At 61.2% G+C, this 21,129-nt stretch overlaps 1 protein-coding gene across 2 annotated transcripts; it reads left to right on the top strand.

Annotated features, from left to right (window-relative positions):
• The first annotated feature begins 217 nt into the window (after nt 1-217).
• Nucleotides 218-20,705, top strand: MOB2 (MOB kinase activator 2). Of its 2 annotated transcripts, none has more exons than XM_075545184.1 (5): nt 218-358; nt 18,713-18,873; nt 19,183-19,276; nt 19,521-19,645; nt 19,904-20,705. In XM_075545184.1, the coding sequence occupies exons 1-5, from the start codon at nt 342-344 to the stop codon at nt 20,179-20,181; spliced, it is 675 nt and encodes a 224-aa protein (XP_075401299.1). In that variant the 5' UTR covers nt 218-341; the 3' UTR covers nt 20,182-20,705. The 2 variants fall into 2 exon arrangements, with proteins under 2 accessions (XP_075401299.1, XP_075401298.1); XM_075545183.1 differs by having other exon boundaries at nt 18,674-18,873.
• The last annotated feature ends 424 nt before the right edge of the window (nt 20,706-21,129 follow it).

The raw sequence follows: 21,129 nt of genomic DNA, 5'->3' as shown, positions 1-21,129 counted from the left end.
GTAGGGGACACCCCGGGGCGCAGGGGAGAGTCGGGCGCGAGGGCTGGCGGAGGCCGAAGAGGAACCCTGGGGTCAGGGTTGAGCCTGGGAAGTCAAAAGGACTCCAGGGACGAGCCCCCAGCGCCAGGACTACACTTCCCAGGCAGCCGCGCGCTCGCGCCACGTCACTTCCGGCGGAGGCCGGGGCGGCGGGCGCGTGTGGGAGTGTGCGAGCGAGTGTTTACTTCCGGCCGCCCCGCTGCCGCCGCCGCCGCCGCCGCCGCCGCCGCCGCCGCCGCCGCGGGCTGAGGGCCGAGCGTGTCAGGCGGCCGGCGGGCGTGCTCGGGGCGCGGGGCGCAGCCATGGACTGGCTCATGGGGTGAGTGCGGGCGCGGTGCGCGGCGGGCGGAGCCGGGGTGCGTGGACCGGCCGCCCGGTCAAGGGCATCAGGGCGGCGGGCGGGGCGGCGTCCCCGGCGGAGGGTGCCCGGCGTCCGGGCCCTGGGCGCTGCGCGCGCCTCCTGGGGGCCGGGGTGCGCTGGCGGCTGGAGCGGCCCGGGGCTCGAGATGGTGGCGCCGGGGATCCTGCGGGGTCGTGCCCGGTGACCCCGCCGCCGGGGGCCGAGAGCTCCGGGAGTCCGCGGAATGAGCTCAGCGCTCCGGTCGCGGCGAGAAACTCGCTCCCGGCGTAGATAACGTCCACGCCGGCCAGGAACCTGCCCTTTAAAAGACTAGCCATAAGGCGAGAGCACCCAACTTTTCTGACACATCCGCGGGACCGGTGTGAGCGGGGGGGGGGGGGGGGCCAGGGAGCCGGGGGCGGAGGCGCATCCGGCAACGGGTCCCCTGCGGCCGCCAAAGGGCCACGGCCAGAGGGCGGGGAGGAAGGAACTGCGAGGACCGGAGCCCGGCTTCCCCTCCACCTGCTTTTGTGTTTCGCTGGGTGGAAATGAGGTTGCGGGGAAACAGGGTGGAAAGTGACCCTGCCTTCAGAAAGTTACTTGTGGCGAAGCGATCTTGGCTTTTTCCTTTTGCGGAACCAGAAAAGCAAGCATGTTCCCATCCAGTAACCTGGCCCGTAATTAGCTGCCAATCGCCTTGCTGTCTAATAGCACAGTCAGGGTGGTAGTCCCCGGGCTTGGGGTGGGGTCAGAGGCCCCAAGTGATGGAAATGGTCCAAGTGCTCTCCTGCTGACCCAAAGCACGGGCGTTTGAGTGGACCCAGGGGAACCTTATAAGAAAGGTCTGGTTACCTCCTTAGGACAAACCCCACAACGACGAACAGCTCTGCCTTGACACGTGTGGGCTCGGGGTTGATTCAATGAATCAGAGTTGATTCGGCAGCACCTGGTTTGGGGTGGGGTCCAGGGAGTGGTTGGTTTTGGTTTGGGGCTATAGGAAAGGCCTGTGTGGACATGAAGCCAACAGGTGATGCACAATCAACATTTTGTGCCCCGCAAGCCGCTGTGTCACCTTGAGTGATGTGGTGACTGTCAGGATGGACAAGGAGATGCCCCAGGGGGCAGGGAGGGCAGGAGAACGAGCCGCCAAAGGAAAGCGCTGAGTGTGGCAGGGCTGGGTACCAGCAGGATTGTGGGAGTCTGCACCCACCTGTGGGTGCCTAGGAGACAGCCCTGGGGGCAGAGATAGACACCAAACTTCTTGAAGAGGCCACCTGGCTTTCAAGCCCAACTCTGCTGCCTCTTGGCTGTGTGACTCTGGGTGGTGGCCTAGCCTCTCTAGACCTGCAGCAGTCGTCCCCGCCCTTCCCCTCCCTGTGATGAGTTGTAAAATGGTCATGCATGCTCCTGGCAGTAAGTACACACCATCAGCTGGGGGGTGGCACGGGCCGGGCAGGTGATACATGTTGGCTGCATAGGCATGGAAGAGCCAGGGAACCACCAGACTAAGGGCTGACAGTTTGAAGCCACCTAGCAGGTGCCCCTGTGGAGCTGCTCCTGCAGGGAAGGCCTTGCGGGCAACATGCTTCATTGAGAAAGGGGACAGCTGAGACAGTCACAGGGCAGTGCCGCTCTCTGCAAACCTGAAGTCAGAATTCTGCACCTCCCCAGAGAGGCTGTGGAGGAAAGGCCGGGCTGTCCAGTCCTGATAAGTCAGCTCTGGGCAGTGCTGTGAAGGGCTATCCTGTTTTGCACACTTGTGGAGTGGCTGTGAATCAGCGTGAACCTGACAGCAACTGGCGAGGGGCTTGAAATCACAGGACAGACTTACTCTCAGAAGGGCTAGTGGGGGGGGGGGGGCAGTGTCACTCTAGGGCCTGTCTAAGTTGACCGTCGGGCTGGCCTGTGGACACCACTGGTGTCCAGCAGATCCCAGAGTCAGGCTTCTATTCTCACGTTGCAGCCCTTGGGTCTGCAGGAGCCCTCAGCTCTGGGGTCCTCAGTGGGAGAGGCCAGGTCCTGGGCATCTATCATCCTCCTGGGACAGTGGGAGCCCTTGGCCCCAGGACGCTCAGCAGGACTAGCCAGGCCATGGCAGTCTGCTGCCCATGCTCCAGGAGGGGACATGGCCAGGAGCTGCTGCTTCGACAGGACCTGTGATGGAGGTCCTGCCTGTGTCCACCCTGGGCTCTAGAGAGGTTTGCCCAGAAGGGCTTGGTGGAGTCTGCTTACCCCAAGGTGTGCCCTGAAGTTTGCAGTTGCACGCTGGGCATCTGGGTCATGAATTCGCTGATGCTCCCTCCTGAAACACAGGCCCCTGCTCTTTGGAAGCGTCCATCTCGGAGGGTGGAGCCAGAGCCAGGAGGCCAGTTGTGCCTCAGCTTCCTCTGAGACCTCTATGCTCTGTCCCTTTTACTCACCCCCAAACCTAACGTGCCTTTCAGCGCCCCACTCCGAGATGGCAGATCTTCACGGGATAAGTTGGGAAGCAGACACCCCGTCTTTCTCGTGCAGGGGGCTGGCAGGTGTGAATGGCCAGCCTCACCGTTAGCAGCCCAGTGCCAGACTCACAGCACTACCAGAGGCCCCTCACTTACTTTCCCCACAGGCCCAGACCAGACTCACTGCCGCTGAGTCAGTGCCAGCTCACAGTGAGTGACTGCACAAGACAGGGAGAACTAGCCATGGGTTTCCAAGAAGGCAGCTTTTGATGGGAGCAGAAAGCCCATCGTTACCCAGAGGAGCAGCTGGTAGTTTCGAACTGCTGATCTTAAGGGTAGCAGCCCGTCACATAACCACTGTACCGCATAACCAAGGCTCCTGAAAACAAACTGAGGACACCACCCTGGCTCTTCAGCCCAAGCTCCGGCCTCGCCCGTGTGGGTGCCGAGGGGCCGAGGTGCGGGTTCCTGCACTCTGGCAGGAGGAAATAGGGTGGTGTGGTGATCCTGCGAGAGCTGCAGAGTGGTCGCATTGCTGCCGGGGTACTGAGCATTGCCGCACAGAGCTTCAGAGCCCCCAGCCTTGCTCCGTCGGGACCCTGTCCAGGGTGGCGGTGGTCAGAGGGGACACGACAGTGGGATTGGTTGGTGTTTCCTCATTTCAACCATTTGTTGTCGGCCAGGTGGTATGGACACAACTCTGCCTGCTGCTTACACAGGGGTCATTTTGAAAGAAGGATCCCTCTGCATCTGCCACCTGCCCCCTGGGCACTGCTGGCCTGGCTCCGTAGCATCTTCCCGGGCGGCCTGCCCAGGCCCAGAGCAGCCTACCACCAGCCTCGCTGCTCAGCCGAAAGAGCCCTGGCAGGAAGTGGGAGCCAGCGTGCCAGCACACCTCGCCCAGTCTCACTGCCCACCCGCCCGCCCCTGGGTAGCACTGGGCTAGACCACGGCCTCCCGAAGACCAGTTTCCTTTACCGATGTTCTTGCATTGTGGCCAGAGCGGGCAGGGCCAACCAGGCACAGCCCGAGGTCTTCCCACTGTCCCCTCAGTAACTCAGGAGCACAGGCCGCCCTGCCAAGGAGAAGCCAGCCCCGGCATGGTCACCTGATCCCTGTGTCTGTGTTTGCGTGTGTGTTTCTTTGTGTCTGGGTTTCTGTGTGTCTCTGTGGGTATGTGACTGTGTGTTCGTGAGTGCCCATGTCTATGTGTGGGCTTATCTATGACTGTTTCTGTGTATGTGTCCATGACTGTGAAGACCTCTGTGCCTCTGGGTGTGTGTGTGTCTTTGTGTCTGGATTTCTGTGTGTCTCTACGGGTATGTGTCTGTGGCTGTGTGTATGTGTGTCCATGCATCTATGTGTGTGTGTGTGTGTGTGTGTGTGTGTGTGTGCTTATCTGTCTATGACTGTGTAGACCTGTGTCTATGCTTCTGGGTGGGTGCGTGCGTGCGTGTGTGTGTGTGTGTCCACACAGAGACTGTCCTTGGGACAGAGCTACAGAGGGGCCTGGCAAGGGCTCTTGCACCTGGCAGTGCTGGCAGGGCCCCAGGCTGATGGGAGTGTGGCCTCTGGTGGGCGGGCGGGAAGGGAGCTGGAGTGGGTGCAGGTGTGCTTGCAGGGACCCGCCCTGTGGGCAGGCCCTGCTACTCCTGGCTGCCTGGCCCCTGGCAGAAGGAAGGCTCTCCTTTGCTTCCGAGCAGCACGCCAGGTGTGGCCGGCGGGCGGAGTCTGAGCTCTGGGCTCTGGGGAGAGCAGGTAGAGGCCTGCTCCCTGGGAGACTCGCTGGCTGGCCTGCCCACAGGTGTCTTCCCCCAGGGAAGGAAGCAGGTGAAGCCAGGGAGTGCCTTCCCTTTCCCTGCCTCCTGGGAGGAGCTACCTGTGGGGTCATGGGGCCACTGCAGCCTGGCTGGCGAGGTCTGCTGACGGTTTCAGACACTTGGTGTCCCTCTAGGGCAGAGGACTGTGATCTCTGCCGAGCAGGCAGCCTGTCTTTCTCTCACTCGGCACCAGCAGGGCTCCTTTGACAGCAAGCCGTCTTCTCACTGCATGGCCCTCATCACTCGGTGGGTATAAGGCAGACCACCACCACCACCACGTTGCCCTTTGCCAAGTTCAGTGGCCTGGCACTCACCACTATCCAGGCCAGGGAGTTTTTGCCTCGCCCCCAAACAGACCCCTTGCCCCACATTCCTGATCACCCCCATCTACCTGCTGCCCTAACAAGCCTGAGGAGCCTGGCAGGAAGGGGTGCATGATCTCCTGTCCCTGCGCGTCAGATGGCACCCGACAGCTTAGGCTGTTCATGCAAGCGCAGGCAGGGTGTGTGCGTCCCACAGCTGCATGTGTGACATCCGGGCTGTGACGCCCTTCTCTCTACAGAGTGAGAGTGCAGGGCTTGAGGGAGCCCTGGACGGGGGTGCCTTTGGCTCAGAGCAGTGCTGCAGGGCCAGCTGCGTCCACCTGGCTGTGTGATCTCTGCTGTCCAGTCGGGGAGATGCCTGTCTTGCCTGGTGAAGGAGAGGGCTGCCACAGAGGCCACCGCAGCGAGTGGGCTCAGATTGTTCTGTGGTGAGGAGGGTACAGGGCTTGGCGGAGTTCCGTCTCCTGGTCTACGGGCTGGCTGTGCATGGGCACTGACTTGGTGCCACGTCGCAGGGACAGCATGTCTATTCTGGGTCTGTCTTTTTGAGGTACCCCGGCCGGGGCTGCCCGACTGTCCCTTCCCACCCTAGTGCTCTCGGCCCTGGTCTTCATGAGGAGGTGCTCTCTATGATATGGAGGCATCTTCGGGCATGCTGGCAGGGTGTTCATCCTGGGGGAAGAGGGCCTGTCACTCCCTGCGCCCCTCGTGACAGCAGGCGGTTTGCCTGTAGGTGTCAGCTGGGGCTGTTCATGTTTCGCGGCCTTCATGAGCTAGCTGGGGCGTGACTGCAGCCCCTCCCCCACCTGTCACCTGGCTCCTCACGTGAAGCCCTTTATAAGCATGTTGTTGCGATGACGTCCCGTTTGTCTGGGTTTCCCCTTTTGCTGGAGTTCAGTTATTTCAACCATGTGCCTCGATGTGTGCCAGTATAATTTCAAGAGTTCTGCATGTGGTCACTTTCCGCTTTCTGCAGTTTACTTCAGTGACCGTGCAGGTTTGTCATGGGAGGTACAGACTACCGTTCAGGTGAGAGGTGCTCAGGACACAGTTGTTCTTTAAGGCTTGTGAGAAAGTTGTTTCTGAACTGTCCAGGGAGCGTGTCTCTCCACTGTGAGCCTCCACTCAAAGGCAGTTGGCTCCAGTTCTGGGGCCAGTGCACCCAGCTCTGCCAGTTAGGTGCCCAGAGGGCATACCACTCTACAAGCCAGCCTCCTTCCCACCCCAGAGAACTCCGCTTGACTTGCTCCATGGGTCAGGAAGTCCACCGCTCTGTCTCCTGCTCTAGCTCCTGGTTCTCCTCTGCTGTTGCTGAGGAGGTTTGCTGCACAGGGGTCTTGGGAACAGAGGATGCACTCCCCCCTTGGCTCTTGTTGGTAATGAGACACCCCACCCCACCTCTGCTTGTGTGAGGGCTCAGTTTATACCCAGAAGGGTGACATTCACTCAGAGCTCTTCTCCAGCTACTTACCCAGATCCATCAAGAAAGTGGGGTCTCTTGGTGATAGCAGCCAAGGCCAGGGCTAGAGAACCACACAGGACCTTTTACACTGCAGTTAGCTCCACCTTGGTCTGCCAGTGAGCTGCACCTTCGTCCAGTTCATCAGAAGCCCACAGTGTTATCCTGTCCTATAGGGTTGCTATGAGTTGGCATTGACTTGATGGCAGTGAGCTTGGTTAGTCTAATTTTAGAACCGTGCCACTCCCCCTTCCAGGACTGTATCCCCCTGTATGGGCCAGCAGCGTCTCCGCCTCCCAGCCCGAGCACCGCCTGCCCTGCCCACACTGGGCCTTTGTGCACAGTTCACTCTATGTGGTCTCTGGCTGGCTGAGCCTGTCCTGAAGTCCGCGAGTACTTCCACAGGGGTCTCTTCTATAGCCCAGTGGTAGCTGAGGCATGGGCAGTGGGCGGTTGTGTGCCTGGTGATTTGGAACATGCTGCAGTGAGCTGCCCTGGGACTAAGGACCCTGCAGTTGGTTGTGGGTGGAGCCTGTGAACAGGGGGGCCTTTGGAAGAAGCCTGCTCGCTCTTGAGGGAAGCCCACCCCAGTGAACCTGAGCTAGAGTGGGCAACATTGGGCCCCGTGGCCTCTTCCAGCACGCCCCATCCCCCGGGATAGCTCTGTCTGGAATGACAGGGCCCACACTTGGTGGTCCCAGCTTTTGAAGGCATCTCCTCTGTCTGGCTAGGAACCTCCATCCAGGCTCCCCTGGGGTGCAGGCCACAGGGTGGAAGTAGGGTGTGGACAGCAGAGGGGGCGCCGGCTATGTTAGGAAGGTGGGTGGCAGCACTGGGTGGAGGGTGGGTCTCGGGGAGTCCCAGGAAGGTGAGGCTTGGAGACCAGCATGGTCCTGCCCTCAGCAGCGGCTGGGCTGTGAGAACTGTGCTGACCACACAGCAGGGAGGCCTTTTTCCGTCATAAGGAAGTGAGTGGTGCCTCACGTCCCCTCCTGGCACGCCCTGGAGTGGCACTCAGCGGGGGCGGCACCCGGGTGCTTAGGGTGCACCTTGAGAGGACTGAGGACTGAGCACCCAGCATCAAGTGGCCCTTGGCCACTGGCAGAGCTGCTGCTTCAGCCTCACCCTGCCCCTGCCGTGTTTGCACCGCTGATTTCTGACCCCAGGGCCCAGGGGGCAGCAGTGGGCAGGGCAGACACGCAATGCCAGCAGCGCCACAAAGCAGGCCTACGCCCCCAGCTGGAGGACCAAGCTGGGTGGCGGGAAAGTTCGTGGCTGCATCCGGAGCCAAGTCTTAGGCCACTTGTTTATTTTCCAGGCTGTAAAATTACACACAGCCCCGGCTCCCGTTTCCCTGCTTCCTGGTGTTGGCCTCGGGCTATCAGTTACATCCGTCCATTGTGTAGCCGTTCTGACACCTGGCCACCCTTGCTGAAGGGTCCTGAGGCTGCACATCTGAACAGGAGCAGGCAGCCCTCCTCCCTCGGAGTGGCTGGTGGATTTGAACAGACAACCTTGCAGTCAGCAGCTCCACACTACCCGACAGCGCCAGCCTGAATCTCCTCGCTCGCCGTAGGCCAGGGTGGGGAACCATTTTCTGCTGAGGGCCATCTGGATGTTTGCTTCCAGGGTGACCTGGGGCTAACATTCATGAACTCACCTCCAGCGTGAGTTTGCTTCTTTTGTTGCTGGAACTTCTGGTCTTGTCACTATGAAGATTTTGCCTGGCCAAGGCCACGCAGCCCTGGGGGGGTAGTGCTTACACCTTGGGCTCTGAACCACAGGCCCTCCCCACCACCACCACCCCCCAGAGAGACAGCAGCAGTCTCGAAAACAAACTCCAGGGGCTGGCGTCCTCCAGGGCCACTGTGAGTCCGAACTGACTCGACGACTGGGAGCTTGAGTGTGACGCACTGTTCTTGTCACATCACAGACAGGAGCTCACACAGGACATGTCGCCATGTGACCAGCGCTCAGCCTCAGGCCTTCCGGATTCCTGTGTGCCTGGGCCTCCTTTGTTAGTTCAGGGGTGGGGGGATGTCCGAATCCGCTCCATGGAAGTTGGTTTGCTTGTTTTCCCGACCTTCCCAGTGTGACCAGTTTCCTCTGCCTGGAGTCCACCCTTGCATGTTTCCTCTAACCTGGCTGCTACCTCTCTGACCGTGCCCACACGGCCCACACCGCATTCCACAGTGTCCTCTGGACCAGAGGCGCCTGGGCGTTCTTGGAGCTACCCAAGCATCCTGCCCTCCTTCCAGGAAGCTCCTGGCTGCTGCTTCCCTGTGCTGTAGCGAGAGTTCCCTGAGCCCCCAGCTTAAGCGCAGGGCAGACCTCCCTCCTAGCTGAGCTGCACGTGTCTTGATGTTAAAACCTCAGAAGAGTTCTGGTTTAAGCAGCCATCTCAGAGCAGTCACAGTAAGGGTCCATCAGTGCCTCCACAAACTTGGGAGTCTGTCCTGAAGGTGTCCCTATGCCCCTCCACCAGGCTGTCCAGTGAAGGGCCGGACATCACCCAGCTCTGATCTCGGGCTGTTGTCCTGACAGGCTCTGGGTGGGGTCTCTGCTCGGTTTCTTTCCGTCTGTGGGAGACTTGGGCTCGGTGGATGGTACAGGGGCTGGTAAAGACCAGGCCTTGCCAAGGGGCCTAACACTGTCCCTGGGTAGCTGATGCAGATGCACACGGTCCCTGCAGAGCATGACCCTAGCTTCCTTGAGTACCCTCTCTGGGTTTTGTCTGCTAGACGCTGGGCTGGAAGGTGGTCTGTCTTGCTCTCCTCTCGGGTGGGGGTCTGGGGTCTGGCATCTCCCCCTCCCCCCCACCCCAGCCTTGAGTAGGACAGTATGGCCCCCTGGTGCTACCACGGGGAATTGCAAAGAGGCTGCAGTAACCGCCCTTTCCTTTGGGGGCGCCCAGTTTCCACTGCTTCTGTTTGAAACAGACGGCATATTCTGGGTCCACTTACAGCACAGCACGGTGGCCCACTTGTCCTGAGGGCCCTACTTATCCTGGGAGGGGCCTGAGAGGGACTAGCCTGTCCTGAGAGTACTCCTGCTTCTCTCGGGAGGGCCCCGGTTGGACCTGTGGATGCTGAGGGAGAGGGCGGCCTGGGTGCAGCCCCAGCCTCATAGGGGTCAGTGCTGGATCTGAAGGGAAGGGCCTTTCTACCCAGGGGTGCTGCTGCCCAGGGCTCCCCCTGCAGCTGCTGGCTGGCCAGCCAGCCCCCAGAGGGCCACTTCTGGAAGAGACGCTGTACTCTTCAGAGGATGACGGCCCCTCAGACCAGGGCTCAAGTGGGGATGTGTCCCCTGGGGGGCTGTGGGTCCATTGGGGATGTGTACCCTGGGTGTTATGGGGTCCAGCAGGAACATACCCTGTGAGGGCCACAGAGCCCCTATAGTCTCTGAGCTCTGGATGCAGGGACCTGGGGAGGCAGAAACCCTCAGAAGGGAAGGGTGGGCGAGAAAACAGGACACGTACGCACACACAGAGTCTCCTGCAAACCCAGTCCAAGAGAGGGCCCTGGGTTCCTTGTAGAGCACTGCCACTGCTGGGTGGGGCGAGGGTGGCACAGACAGTGCAGTGGACTTCACACTGGGTGGGGGCTGGGAGTAGAATTGGGCAGGTTCAAGGTCTCGGGAGGGGGCTCAGTGGAGTGCTTGGTCCCAGGCTAACTTCTCTGTCCACACCTCCTTGGGGCTGACCATCTCCCATGTCTGGCCATGGCCGTGCCGCTGGGACTGAGCCTGGTCTAAATTCTGCAGCTGGGCTTTTATACCCACTGGGAGGGCAGAGCCTCTTGGCAGGCCCACAGTGGCTTGTGTTCCTGGGCACCGAGCGGCATCCGCCTGGTGACCTAACACTGGGAGGGGCCTTCCCAGCCCTGCAGGGGCCTTGGACACAACAGCCCTCAGTGGCCTGCCGGTTGGTTGTTCCAACCCCCTTTTGTGGTGGTGGTGCCCCGGCCTGTGCCTTGGCCTCCTTCCCACCCTCCTGTGGGCGAGGCTGTGGTGCCATCAAAGGCGGCTCAGCCGTGGCTGAAGCCCCTGCGTGGCAGGCCTCTCTCTGCCCCTAGGCAGTGGGGGTGTCTGGAGGAGGCACCCTGCTAGCAGGCTTGGGTCTGGCACTGCCAGATACCCTCCTCCTGTAGCAGGGGTTGCCAGTGGCCAGACCCGAGCAGGAACCTAGCAGCTTTGGGGATGGCCTCTGCCTCCCTGTGTGGCTGCTGGCCGCACATGAGGTGCTACACATGAGGTGCTGGGCAGGCATGTAGCCAGAGCCCCGGCCACACCTCACTCAGGCCTCTGCCCCTCAGCCCAGGTAGGTATTGGCAGAGCACCAGGAAGCTGGTTGCCCCTCCCCCACTTGTCTGGAGTTTGTTCACACCTACGTGCACCTAGTTTCTTGCCCTACCCATGTGTCTGATGTCTACCCATCCCTGCATGCCCCCACACATATACCCACACCTGTGTATCTGTACACACGTGCATGCCCCACTTGAGTGTACCTGCATTTCTACCCACACTTACATCTGGGTTTCTGCCACACATACATGCCTCTATATACATATACCCACACCCGCATGCCTTGTGTCTGTCCACACCTGTTTGTACCTGGGTTTCTGCCACACCTATATGTACCTGCATATCTGTCCATGCCTGTATGTGCCCATGTGGTGGGATTGGGGAGGTGGGGGTGGTAGAGGTGTGCAGGCCTACATTCCCACCTCTGCGGCTGTGACCCCTGCCCAGCTCTTACAGACGAGGGCCTGTGGGGTCGGGTGTGAGCACAGGTGTGCTCCTGTGGCCAGCTGCTGACCTGCAGACCTGTGGTCCAGAAGGTGGCGCCCTGGCTCCCTTTAGCACCATGAGGGCCTGCCCTTCCAGGCCCCAGGCACCAAGTGGCCCCTGGGTAGCCCGTGGGGAAGGGGGAAGGACACAAGTTCTCACCCCGAAGCCTGGGACACTAGCTGATGCTCCAATGGCTCCGGAGATTCTCTCTCTGGTTCCGCACCTGACCGCTTGTGTGTAGGTTCCCCCAGGTGTAGCCAGGCAGCAGCAGGGTTGCGGGCGGTTGATGGCATGTGTGAGCCTGTGGACTTGCGTCATTGGGGTTGAGAGTAGCCTGGGGGGGGTTGTCCCCCAGCCCAGCAGGCGGGGCTCAAGACACTGGAGCTGTCACAACTGGGAAGCCACCTGTACCCTCCCCAGAGGCAACAGCTGTGTGCCGGCCTGTCGCCTGCTGGCCTCTTGTGTGGCTGTGGCATGGTCACACGTTGCCTGGGGCCTGAGGGAGGGACTGTGGCGCATCTGGCAGCTGGGTGCCTAGGGAGCCGCAGCGCTCCCATCAGCAGGTGCTTTCCAAGGTTTGGCGAGCTGGCTGCCAGGAGCTGGCTGGACTGCCCTGCCTCCATGGTTCATGGAGCGCCCCCTCAAACATCAGAGTGAGGCTGGGGGCCAGCGCTGATTGGAAGAGTGGACAAGGAGCATGTCCCCATGTCCAGTGGGTGAAGGGCCTCCCCTGGTGGGCTCCTGGGTCGCCGTGTGGGGATGCTGGGACTCATACCAGGGCAGGAGACAGGTGTGCAGCAAGTTGGAGATTGGGCTGGTTGCCACGGCGAGGCGTGTCCTAACTTGGAAACTTGTGTGCTGTTTCCAAGACCTGATCACTGCCCCCAGGAGTGTAGTTTCTTCAGACTTGGACGTGGGCAGAGAGATACCCCTCGCTGTTGCTGACATGGCGATCCCACTGCCCGCCTTGCTTAGCTCCTTGTGCACTCAGCTCCCCCCCTCCTACATGCAGCCCCCAGTACCTGCACCCTAGAAGCTCAGCGGTGAACAGAAGGCGGCAGCAGTGTTTGCGTAAGGCAGGGTGTGCAGCTTCACCATCAGTGTACCTGTAAGTGTGCGTGACTGTCCTGTAGGCTCTGTGCAGATTCCAGACTGGAGTGTCCTCTTAAGCCTCCATCACAGAAGGGTGGGTCAGTGTCAGTGCCCAGGGTGCATCCCGGCCAGCAGCCCTGCTCCGCCCAAGGTCAACCCATGGTGGCTGTGTCCACCTGACATCTCGGAAAGGTCTGGTTGTGCTGGGGCTGCTGCGGGTGCACCTGGACCGTAGGCGGGGAATGCAAGGGCTTGGGATTGGGTTCCTTTAGCAAGGCTCACAGGTCTAGCTCCTCTGCAAGCCCCAGAAGAGGACGAGATGGGTCCTCACACAGGCCCTGCTCTGTCCTGGATGCTAGACAGTGGGAGGTCAGAGCCAAGTATCTGCGTCTCGTGTGTGTGTACATGTGTATGTATGTTTGTGTGTATCTGCATGCACTTGTGTCTGTGTCAGTATGCATATGTATGTCTGCATGTGTGTAGTGTCTGTGTGTGTGTGTGTGTGTGTGTGCACTCGCGAGTATGTGTGCGCCTCTGAATCCCAGCTTTTTTCAAGATGAGTTACTCCTCGCACCTTTGAGGGCTCCCCTTTGTGTGCGCATGCCTCTCCAAAGCTTTTCTGCATTCTTGTTTTTAATGTGTGTATTTATGGGGCTTTCTCTGCCCCGCCCCCTTTCCTTTCCCGCTGCTTTGTAACCAGCCAAGTCTGTCCCTTTGGCTACGAAAACCTTTTGTTGTTGTTGTTCACAGCCTCATAGGTACTTGTCTTTGTGGGACTGGCTGACCTCTCTCGGACAGTGCCCCGTGCGCTTGTCCAGGGCAGGAGGGGGACAGTCCCATCCTCGTCATCACTCTAGCGGCGCGCAGTGGGGTGGTTTGTGTGCGTCAACGCGGACCTGCCCATCCCTCCGCCGACGGGCACGGAGGGGGTTCCCAGTGCTGCGTGCACCCCGGGTCCGCACGTATCTCTCTCTGCTCGTGTTTTGACCCGTGTTTGCTTCGGGCGTCCCCGAGGAGAGAGATGGCTGCTCCTGTGTTCCTGTGTCCATTTGGGACGGAGGCGCCACACCACTTTCCACAGTGGGTGTCGAGGTGTACGGTCGGTCCCACTGCCTCTCAGCATCTGGTATTTTCTGCACTTTCCTCTGGGCCTGGTGGGGGGTGGGGTGGGGTCTCATGGATGCTTTGATGGCATCTCTCAGGTGGCCAGTGAGCACAGCTTCCCGCGGGTGTGTTGGCCGCTGACCTTGATGAGCTGATTGTCTATTTTAACATCGACTTGTCCATCTTGCTGAGGTGTTGCTATGTGCTGTAGGTATTTGAGATGGGCCCTTTATCTGTGTGTCCTGCCAAATCCCGCCTCCTCCCCCAGGAGTTCTCTGTGTTCTCTGAGGTCTTGGGGGAACACACACGTGGTATTTTTAGGCTGTGCTGACCTTCTAGTGTGCCTTTTACAGCATGGATGTTTTCGTGACGTTTGGCAGTGGGTAGAGGCCTCACTCAGGTCCTTGTTGTCAGGATGGCAGAACAAGTGAACTGCCACTGCGCAGAGGGGCTGCTGGCACCCCGTGGTGGTGGTGTGGAAGGTGGAGCCAGCGGGCCAGTGCCAGTCTCTTGCAGGCACGCAGCGAGCCAGTTGCGAGTCCAGGGCAGTGAGCCTGGCCTTGTACTCTCCAAGGGGCCACAGGGCTGCCACCTGGGCATCACATGGCTCGAGGGCCGTGGGGCAGCTGGGGAACTAGATCTATTTTGGAAGTGGACAGAGGGGCTAAGAATAGCATGCTCAGACCTTGTTTCAGCACGAGAACTCCCTTCCCACGTGCCAAAACCACAAGGGGGGCCTTGCTGGAGAAAGGGCCTCGAGTTGGGCAGTGGCCGATGACCCCCACCTGCCGTGTGCACCTGTCTGCAGGAAGGCTCAGTGGGGTTAGGGGTGTGATGAAGCCACAGGCCTGGCTGGCTCTCCCCCATCTTCCGAGCCCTAGTGCCACGTGTGCACCCAGGACCCAAGCCAGCCCTGGCCAGTGCATGCCTGCAGGAGGTCAGTGGACATTGGCCACCTCCCAGTCTCCTGCAGCCACTTGCTTGGGTGCCTGTAGACAGGAGTCAGGCTGCCCCGAGGCCGACACCTGGGTCATCTGTGGCCCCACTATCCCCAGAACCTGCTGTCTGCTCTGCAGGGCTGGGGTCAGCCTCTTACTCAGAGCACCTCCCAGTTCCACCTGATACCCGGCAGCTGGCCAAGATGTGCCCCTACTTCTGTAGTTCAGCCCCTCAGCTGTGGACAGAGCAGCTGCCTGTCCCCTCCAGCCAGAGCCCTGCCCTCCACCACATCCTCATTGGCTGGGGCAGAGGGAGGGGAAGGCCCAGGGAACAGACAGCCCAGGGGCCACTTTCAGGCAACTCCAGAGAAGGAGCTGGCGCTGCTGCTGGCCCAGGCCCCCTGCCCTCTCTCAGCCATGTTTGGGGACCAGGGGGCACTGCCTACAGACCGGGCGCTGCACGGCCCACCCCCCAGGTCGGGGCTCAGCTACAAGATGGTCCTCCAGGCGGTAGGCAGAGTGCTCAGGTGACGGCCTAGCCCCGGGTGGTAGTGCGGGGCGGGCTGTGCGTGCCTCTGTCCCTCCCTCATCTGCAGGCACCAGGCCAGGGTGTGCCGGTGAGACAGGCTGGTGGTGGTGGCCGGGTATGCCATGGCAGGGCCCTCTCAGAGCCTCTGGGTCTGCCCAGTCGGGTTGTTTGCCAAGCGCCCTCACAGTCAGCTTGTGCATGGGGTGGGCTGGGCAGGGCAGGCAGACGTGCCAAAGCCCGAGTTGACCGAGCCCCAGGTGGTCCCTGCTGCTATCCCTCAACACCAGCGGGCATGCTGTGATATTCTGGTCAGTGATTACTTGCGTCCAAAGGTCTGGGGTGCCAGAGAGAAGCAAGGTGGGCATCTGTGTCTCTGTGTCAGAGAAACACATTCTGGAAGGTTCCTGGTCTTGTTCTGATCTGCTGCTGGCTCCCTCCTCCTGCAGCCTCTTTGTCCAGAGCACAGGCTCCCAGGACACATTGGTGGTGGTCTGGCAGGGCTGGTGGGAGTGCGTGTGTGCACACACGTGTGAGAAGGCACAGGGTGGGATGTATGTGAGTGCTCGGGTGGGTGCACCCTCAGGAAGGCTTGGTGGTGGCACCTCGGGTCCTGGGCTGGTGCACAAGGGTAGGGCTGGCCTTGCTGGGGCCGGGGATGAGGGATGCATGCTAGCTGCATGCAGGTGTTACAGTAGCCACCTCTCTGAACATGCCCCATCACTGTCCTCTTGGTCACTTCGTGTTGGTGTGTCATGTCCCCATCATGGTGTATAAATGGGAGTGAGCCCGGCTCTCTGGGTCTCCAGGACCCAGGTCTCCCTGCTGGCAGCTCTTCTGAGACTGCTGGCTGGTTCTGGAAAGTGCGTGTCTTGGGCTCTGACTCTGGGCAGCTCCATCCAGCTGTTCCTCCCACCCGGCTCTGGGCTCACCTCAGCAGCCCTCTGTCCAGGCCTGAGATTGGGGGGGCACTGCAGGCAGGCTGGCAGTGTGCCCACCAGGGTGCTGGTTACAGTGTGCATGTTCAGTGTGCCCTCTGCTCTATGGCAGTGGCAGGGAACCTCGGGGATCTGGGAAGGCTTCCTGGAGGCAGTGGCACTCCAGGCGCCATGGGGTCTGAGTGTCTGGGTCACTGTCTCCCCCGCCTAGGCTGTGCCTACTGCCGCACCCTCTCCTTTCGTGGAGCCTGAAAGCACGCTTTGTTTCCATGCTGACCAATGCTTGCCCGTGCACAGAAGCACTGGGTGTGTCCCTAGCCTCGGGGGCCCTTGTGTGGACAGTGTTGGAGCCCGGCAGGGGCGGGGTGCTGGTAGGACAGCGTGGATGCGAACTGCTGGGCAGGAGCAGGACCTTGTTAGGGATCAGTTTTCAGGCCCACTGCAGCTGCTGCCTCGGGTGTGGGGGCCAGGGATGGGCACCCCAGGGAGCAGTACAGGCGGAGCCTTGGTCAGTGAGCAGGGTAATCCCAGCTAGTAGCCCCTCTGCTGTGGAAGTGGGCCCAAGGTGGGGGAAGCGGGACGGCTGCTCTGCTGGGGCCTGGCTGATCTCAGAGGTACAGAGCACAGCCTTTGCTGACCCTGGACTACTGTCCACACCTGGCAGAGCGGGCTCCCGGCACTCGCCCAGCACCTCTCTCCCACCCTTGCTGTGGCAGTGAATGCCCAGGCATGGTCAAGGACAAGCAGGATGGGGGCAGCCAGATGTGTTTAGGAGTGAACAGGGTGGGAGTAGCCTGGTGTGGTCAGGGGTGAACTTGAGTGGGGACAGCAGCCAGGAGCCACCAACACACGGTCAGGTGACCACAAGCTGTCCCTCCTCTCAGGGCAGAGTGACATCACCTAGGGGTACTCTGGGGCTGACAGCAGGCAGATGGTCTGGACCAACACCCCAGCACCAGTGGGGTCTGGATCCCTTCCCTCCACTCCCACCTCTGACTTCTGGAGGGCCCCTTCCCAGCTCTGCCCACTTCCCCACTTGGGTGTCTGCCCTACTGGACACTTTGCTCCACTGCCATCCAAGTGTCCCTCAACTGCTGTGATGGGGCAATGAGGAACAGGTGGGGTACCTGTGATGGGGATGGGGCAGGCGGGGTATCTGTGAAGTGGGAGGAGGCAGGCAGGGCACCTGTGATGGGGGAGGAGGCAGGCAGGGTACCCGTGATGGGGGAGTCCACTGACAGGACAGACCCAGCACAGTGGTGTCCTGGACGGGGACAAGAAGCCAGCTGCTGGTGGCTACTGGCTGACCACCCTCTAGGGGTCCTCAAACTATGGCCTGCAGGCCACATGTGGCCTGCTGAGGATATTTATCCAGGCTGCCGGGTGTTTTTGCCTCGTTTTGTTTTTTATTTAAAAATAAGATATGTGCAGTGTGCATAGGAATTTGTTCATAGTTTTTTTTTTTTTAACTATACTCCGGCCCTCCAATGGGTCTGAGGGACAGTGAACTGGCCCCCTGTTTAAAAAATTGCTGCCTGGGGTCATGGAGAAGGAATCCAAGGTGGGGTGTCTGAGGCATAGGTAGGGAGGCATAGGTAGGGAGGGCCCTGAGGCGCCATCCCTGTGGGTCTTCCCATGGGTTTCCCATAGTTGGCCAAGGACTCGCTATACAAGTCCTGATGTCCACACTGTGCCAAGGGGCCTTCCTGGCTGGCTGTGAGGCCACCTGGGCCTGTGAGGTAGCCTTTGTCCATACAACTCCAGGGCTCAACCCGTGCCTTGGTCGGGTCCACACAGCCCCAGAGCTCAGCCCGGTCGGTCTGGACAGTGCCTGGCGCTCCTGGTGGTCTGTGTGTACACATGGCCTTTTAAGGACAGCTCGCTGGGAGAACCCGTGAGAAGAATTTCCCTGGCATCCGGGAGCATTTTTCCTTCCTTTCTCTTAACTAAACTGTTAACTACTTTTAAAAACAGGACAGAGAGGAACACAAGGTCAGGTCCGGCAAGGTCTCCCTGGCCTGCCTGGAGTTGGCTGTCCCTTCAGGGTTGGTGGCACTGGGCCCTAGTCCCTGGCTGACCCTGGAAATACACCTCATCAGCCTGGCCAGGCGAGGGGTGGCACTTGCACAGGTCAGTGGTTGCCCTGAAAGGCAGAGGTGAGACAGGTGGAGAAACTGAGTCAAGAAGGTGATTCCCGGCAAGCGTGAGCGGGAGGAGGGGGGTGTATTCCTGACTTAGCCCCACGGGGACACACAAGCTGAGGTCTGAGGGCACCAGTCGTCCAGCAGGGACAGTGGGAGACCCTTAGGTCCTGGTATGAAGGGCTCAGGACAGCCAAGGCTGAGGTCAGGACCCCAGCCCCCTTTCTGGCTGCACCCCTGCCCTGCAGCCCAAATGAAGACCCCCAACTTCACGGTCCTGGGGGGTCTACCTCTCTCAGCGCCCCGACCCCTGCGAGCATGCTGATGTTCACTGTATAAGAACTAGCACTGGGAAAGTGTGCATGAGAGGGCAGTGTGGATAATCACGTGTCACAGCTAATAGGTAACAATACCTGTTACTGCTCCTGGCTTGACCCAGGGGACACATATGTGGGGTCCACAGAGCCCACCCTGGGCCACCAGCCTGCTATGCAGGGAAGGAGTGGAGCCTTCCACCTTTCTGTCCATCATGGGGGTGATGGGTAGGTGAAGCCCTTGGCTGCCAGTCCATCCCTGAGTCACATGGTAAGGGAACAGCCACGTGGTGCATTCTTAGGGCTGGGAGTGTCCTTAGGGCGGCCGGGCAGAGTCTCCACGGAGGCCCCTGGACCAGGCTAGCCCCTCTGTTGTGTGCTGACTGACCCGGGTCGCGTCTCCGTCCCAGGTGCGCGTGGGTGACCTTCCTCTCCCCCCTCCTGGGCAGGAAGTCCAAAGCCAAGCCGAACGGGAAGAAGCCAGTGCCAGAGGAGAAGAAGATCTACCTGGAGCCAGAGCACACCAAATCCAGGATCACTGACTTCGAGTTCAAGGAGTTGGTGGTGCTGCCCCGGGAGATCGACCTCAACGAGTGGCTGGCCAGCAACAGTGCGTACGAGCGTGCATGCGTGCATGTGTGTGGCGCAGAAACCATGTGGGGGGGGGCACTGAGCATTAGGGCATTAAACCAGCAACAGTGCTTGGGGGCGCTGGTGGGGCTGGGAGGAACTGGGTACTGAAGTCAGGTGTGGCACTGTAGTGCGGCAGGGCACACATGGAGGGAGGGGGGCGCTGGTCCAGCCAGGGTGCCAAGGGAGACGGGGGTGGCTGAACAGTCCCAGTGGGGGTGGGGGTGGCAGGCCCTGAGGAAGAAGGGGGTTTCTGGGATCCTCACGGCTGTGTCCCCCACCCCCACAGCCACCACATTCTTCCACCACATCAACCTGCAGTACAGCACCATCTCCGAGTTCTGTACTGGGGAGACGTGCCAGATCATGGCCGCCGGCAGCACGTGAGTAGTGGTCAGCACCAGCCACACCACCACCCCGGGAGGGGCATCTGCCCCACAGTGGTGGGGGGCGGGGCAGAGGGAGAGGCCCCTGGTGGCCGCTCAGGGATGCGGTCTGGGTAGCCGATGACCCCCTTGGCCATGCAGTGGACGGCCCCTCACCGAGTGTAGCACGGCATTGCGGGGGAGGGGCAGAGCTGCGTGGGTGGGTGGCCGGCTTGTGCGACAGTGCGCCCCGCCCTCGCAGACAGTACTACTGGTATGACGAGCGGGGCAAGAAGGTCAAATGCACGGCACCGCAGTACGTGGACTTCGTCATGAGCTCCGTGCAGAAGCTGGTCACCGACGAGGACGTCTTCCCCACCAAGTACGGTACGTCCTCGCGGAGGGCCCCACGCAGCCAGGCAGGTGGGCAGGCCATGGTGGGGTCATGTCGGCCTGGGCGAGTGCGCCCCTGCGTGGCCCCGCTCTAGAGCAGGGCCAGTGGGACAGGGCTGACTCCTCGTGGCCCTGGAGGCCTGCAGTGAGGGCGGGGCGCGGGGGTGGCTCATCTTGGAAGGCTCCCATCGCGGCAGGGGCCCTGTGGTGGGAGCACAGCAGCAGCATCATTCCCCCGCCCGCCGCCCCCAGGCCGCGAGTTCCCGCCGTCCTTCGAGGCGCTGGTGAAGAAGATCTGCAGGTACCTGTTCCACGTGCTGGCCCACATCTACTCGTCGCATTTCAAGGAGACGCTGGCGCTGGAGCTGCAGGCGCACCTGAACACGCTCTACGCGCACTTCATCCTCTTCGTCCGCGAGTTCAACCTGCTCGACCCCAAAGAGACCGCCGTCCTGGACGACCTCACAGGGCTCCTGTGCAGCGGGGCCGGCGCGGCCGCCGCGGCGCACAACCACGTGAAGGAGAGATGAGCCCGCGGCGCGCGGGGCGGACACGCGCACGGCCGAGGAGCCGGCGGCCCGGGCGCCGCCGCATCGTGTGCAGGCCCCCACGGAGGCGGAGCTGCTGGGGCCTGGGGATCCTGGCGCGGCCCCTCCCTGCTAGACGGCGGCTGGGCTCCCGCGCCGGCCGCGCGCCCTGTGGAGAGGCTTCCTTTGTAGACCCGGGGTTTGGTGTGCTTTGGGTGGGGTTGGTTGTTACCGAGAAGCCCCCTCCCCCGCCCCGCCTGGATGCCGGCTGATGGTGGCCCAGAGTGGGTGGGGCAGGTAGAGGTGGGACGCTGCCCGAGGGACCCAGTGGGGGTTCCAGCTGTCGCTTCTGCCCGTTCCTGCTTCCCGGGCGTCCAGGGAGGAAGCCCGCGACCTGTGGGTCGGGAACTGGCACTGGGCCCGGCCCAGGAGCTGGGCACCCTGCAGGAGACGCTGCCGCCACCAGTCACACGCAGCGTCCTCGCTTCTTAGTCTGTGTCGAGTCAAATAAAACACGTTCTCTCAGGCGTGAGCCTCAGTGTGTGTCCCGGCGAAGGCAGATCTGGTGGAGGGCTCTGAAGGACAACTCCCTCCCTGCAAGGGGCCTGGGGCCTAAGCTTCTTGTGCAGAGCCTGATGTGCCAACTGGGGTGGGGGCACTCAGCAAAGAGCACACCCCACACGCACCACCGCTGGCAGGGCACACCCCCCCCCCCAACCTCACTTATCCCGACACACACATACACCCACCCCGCCCCAACCCTGCTCGCCCTTAGGCTGCATGCCCTGACCCCATCCAGTATGTGCTGTCCCTCCACCCAGGCCTCCATCCCTGCCCTTCTGCACAACCGCACACACACACACACCCCACACACCCCACTCTGGCAGAGGAGTCACTGAGGCCTGGAATCACTCTCAAGCCCCAGGGCCAGGCCCAGGCCGGGAGCTGACA

This window comes from Tenrec ecaudatus, chromosome 4 (assembly GCF_050624435.1).
Source record: "Tenrec ecaudatus isolate mTenEca1 chromosome 4, mTenEca1.hap1, whole genome shotgun sequence".
Classification (NCBI taxonomy): Eukaryota; Metazoa; Chordata; class Mammalia; order Afrosoricida; family Tenrecidae; genus Tenrec; species Tenrec ecaudatus.
This window is presented reverse-complemented; position numbering and strand designations above follow the sequence as displayed.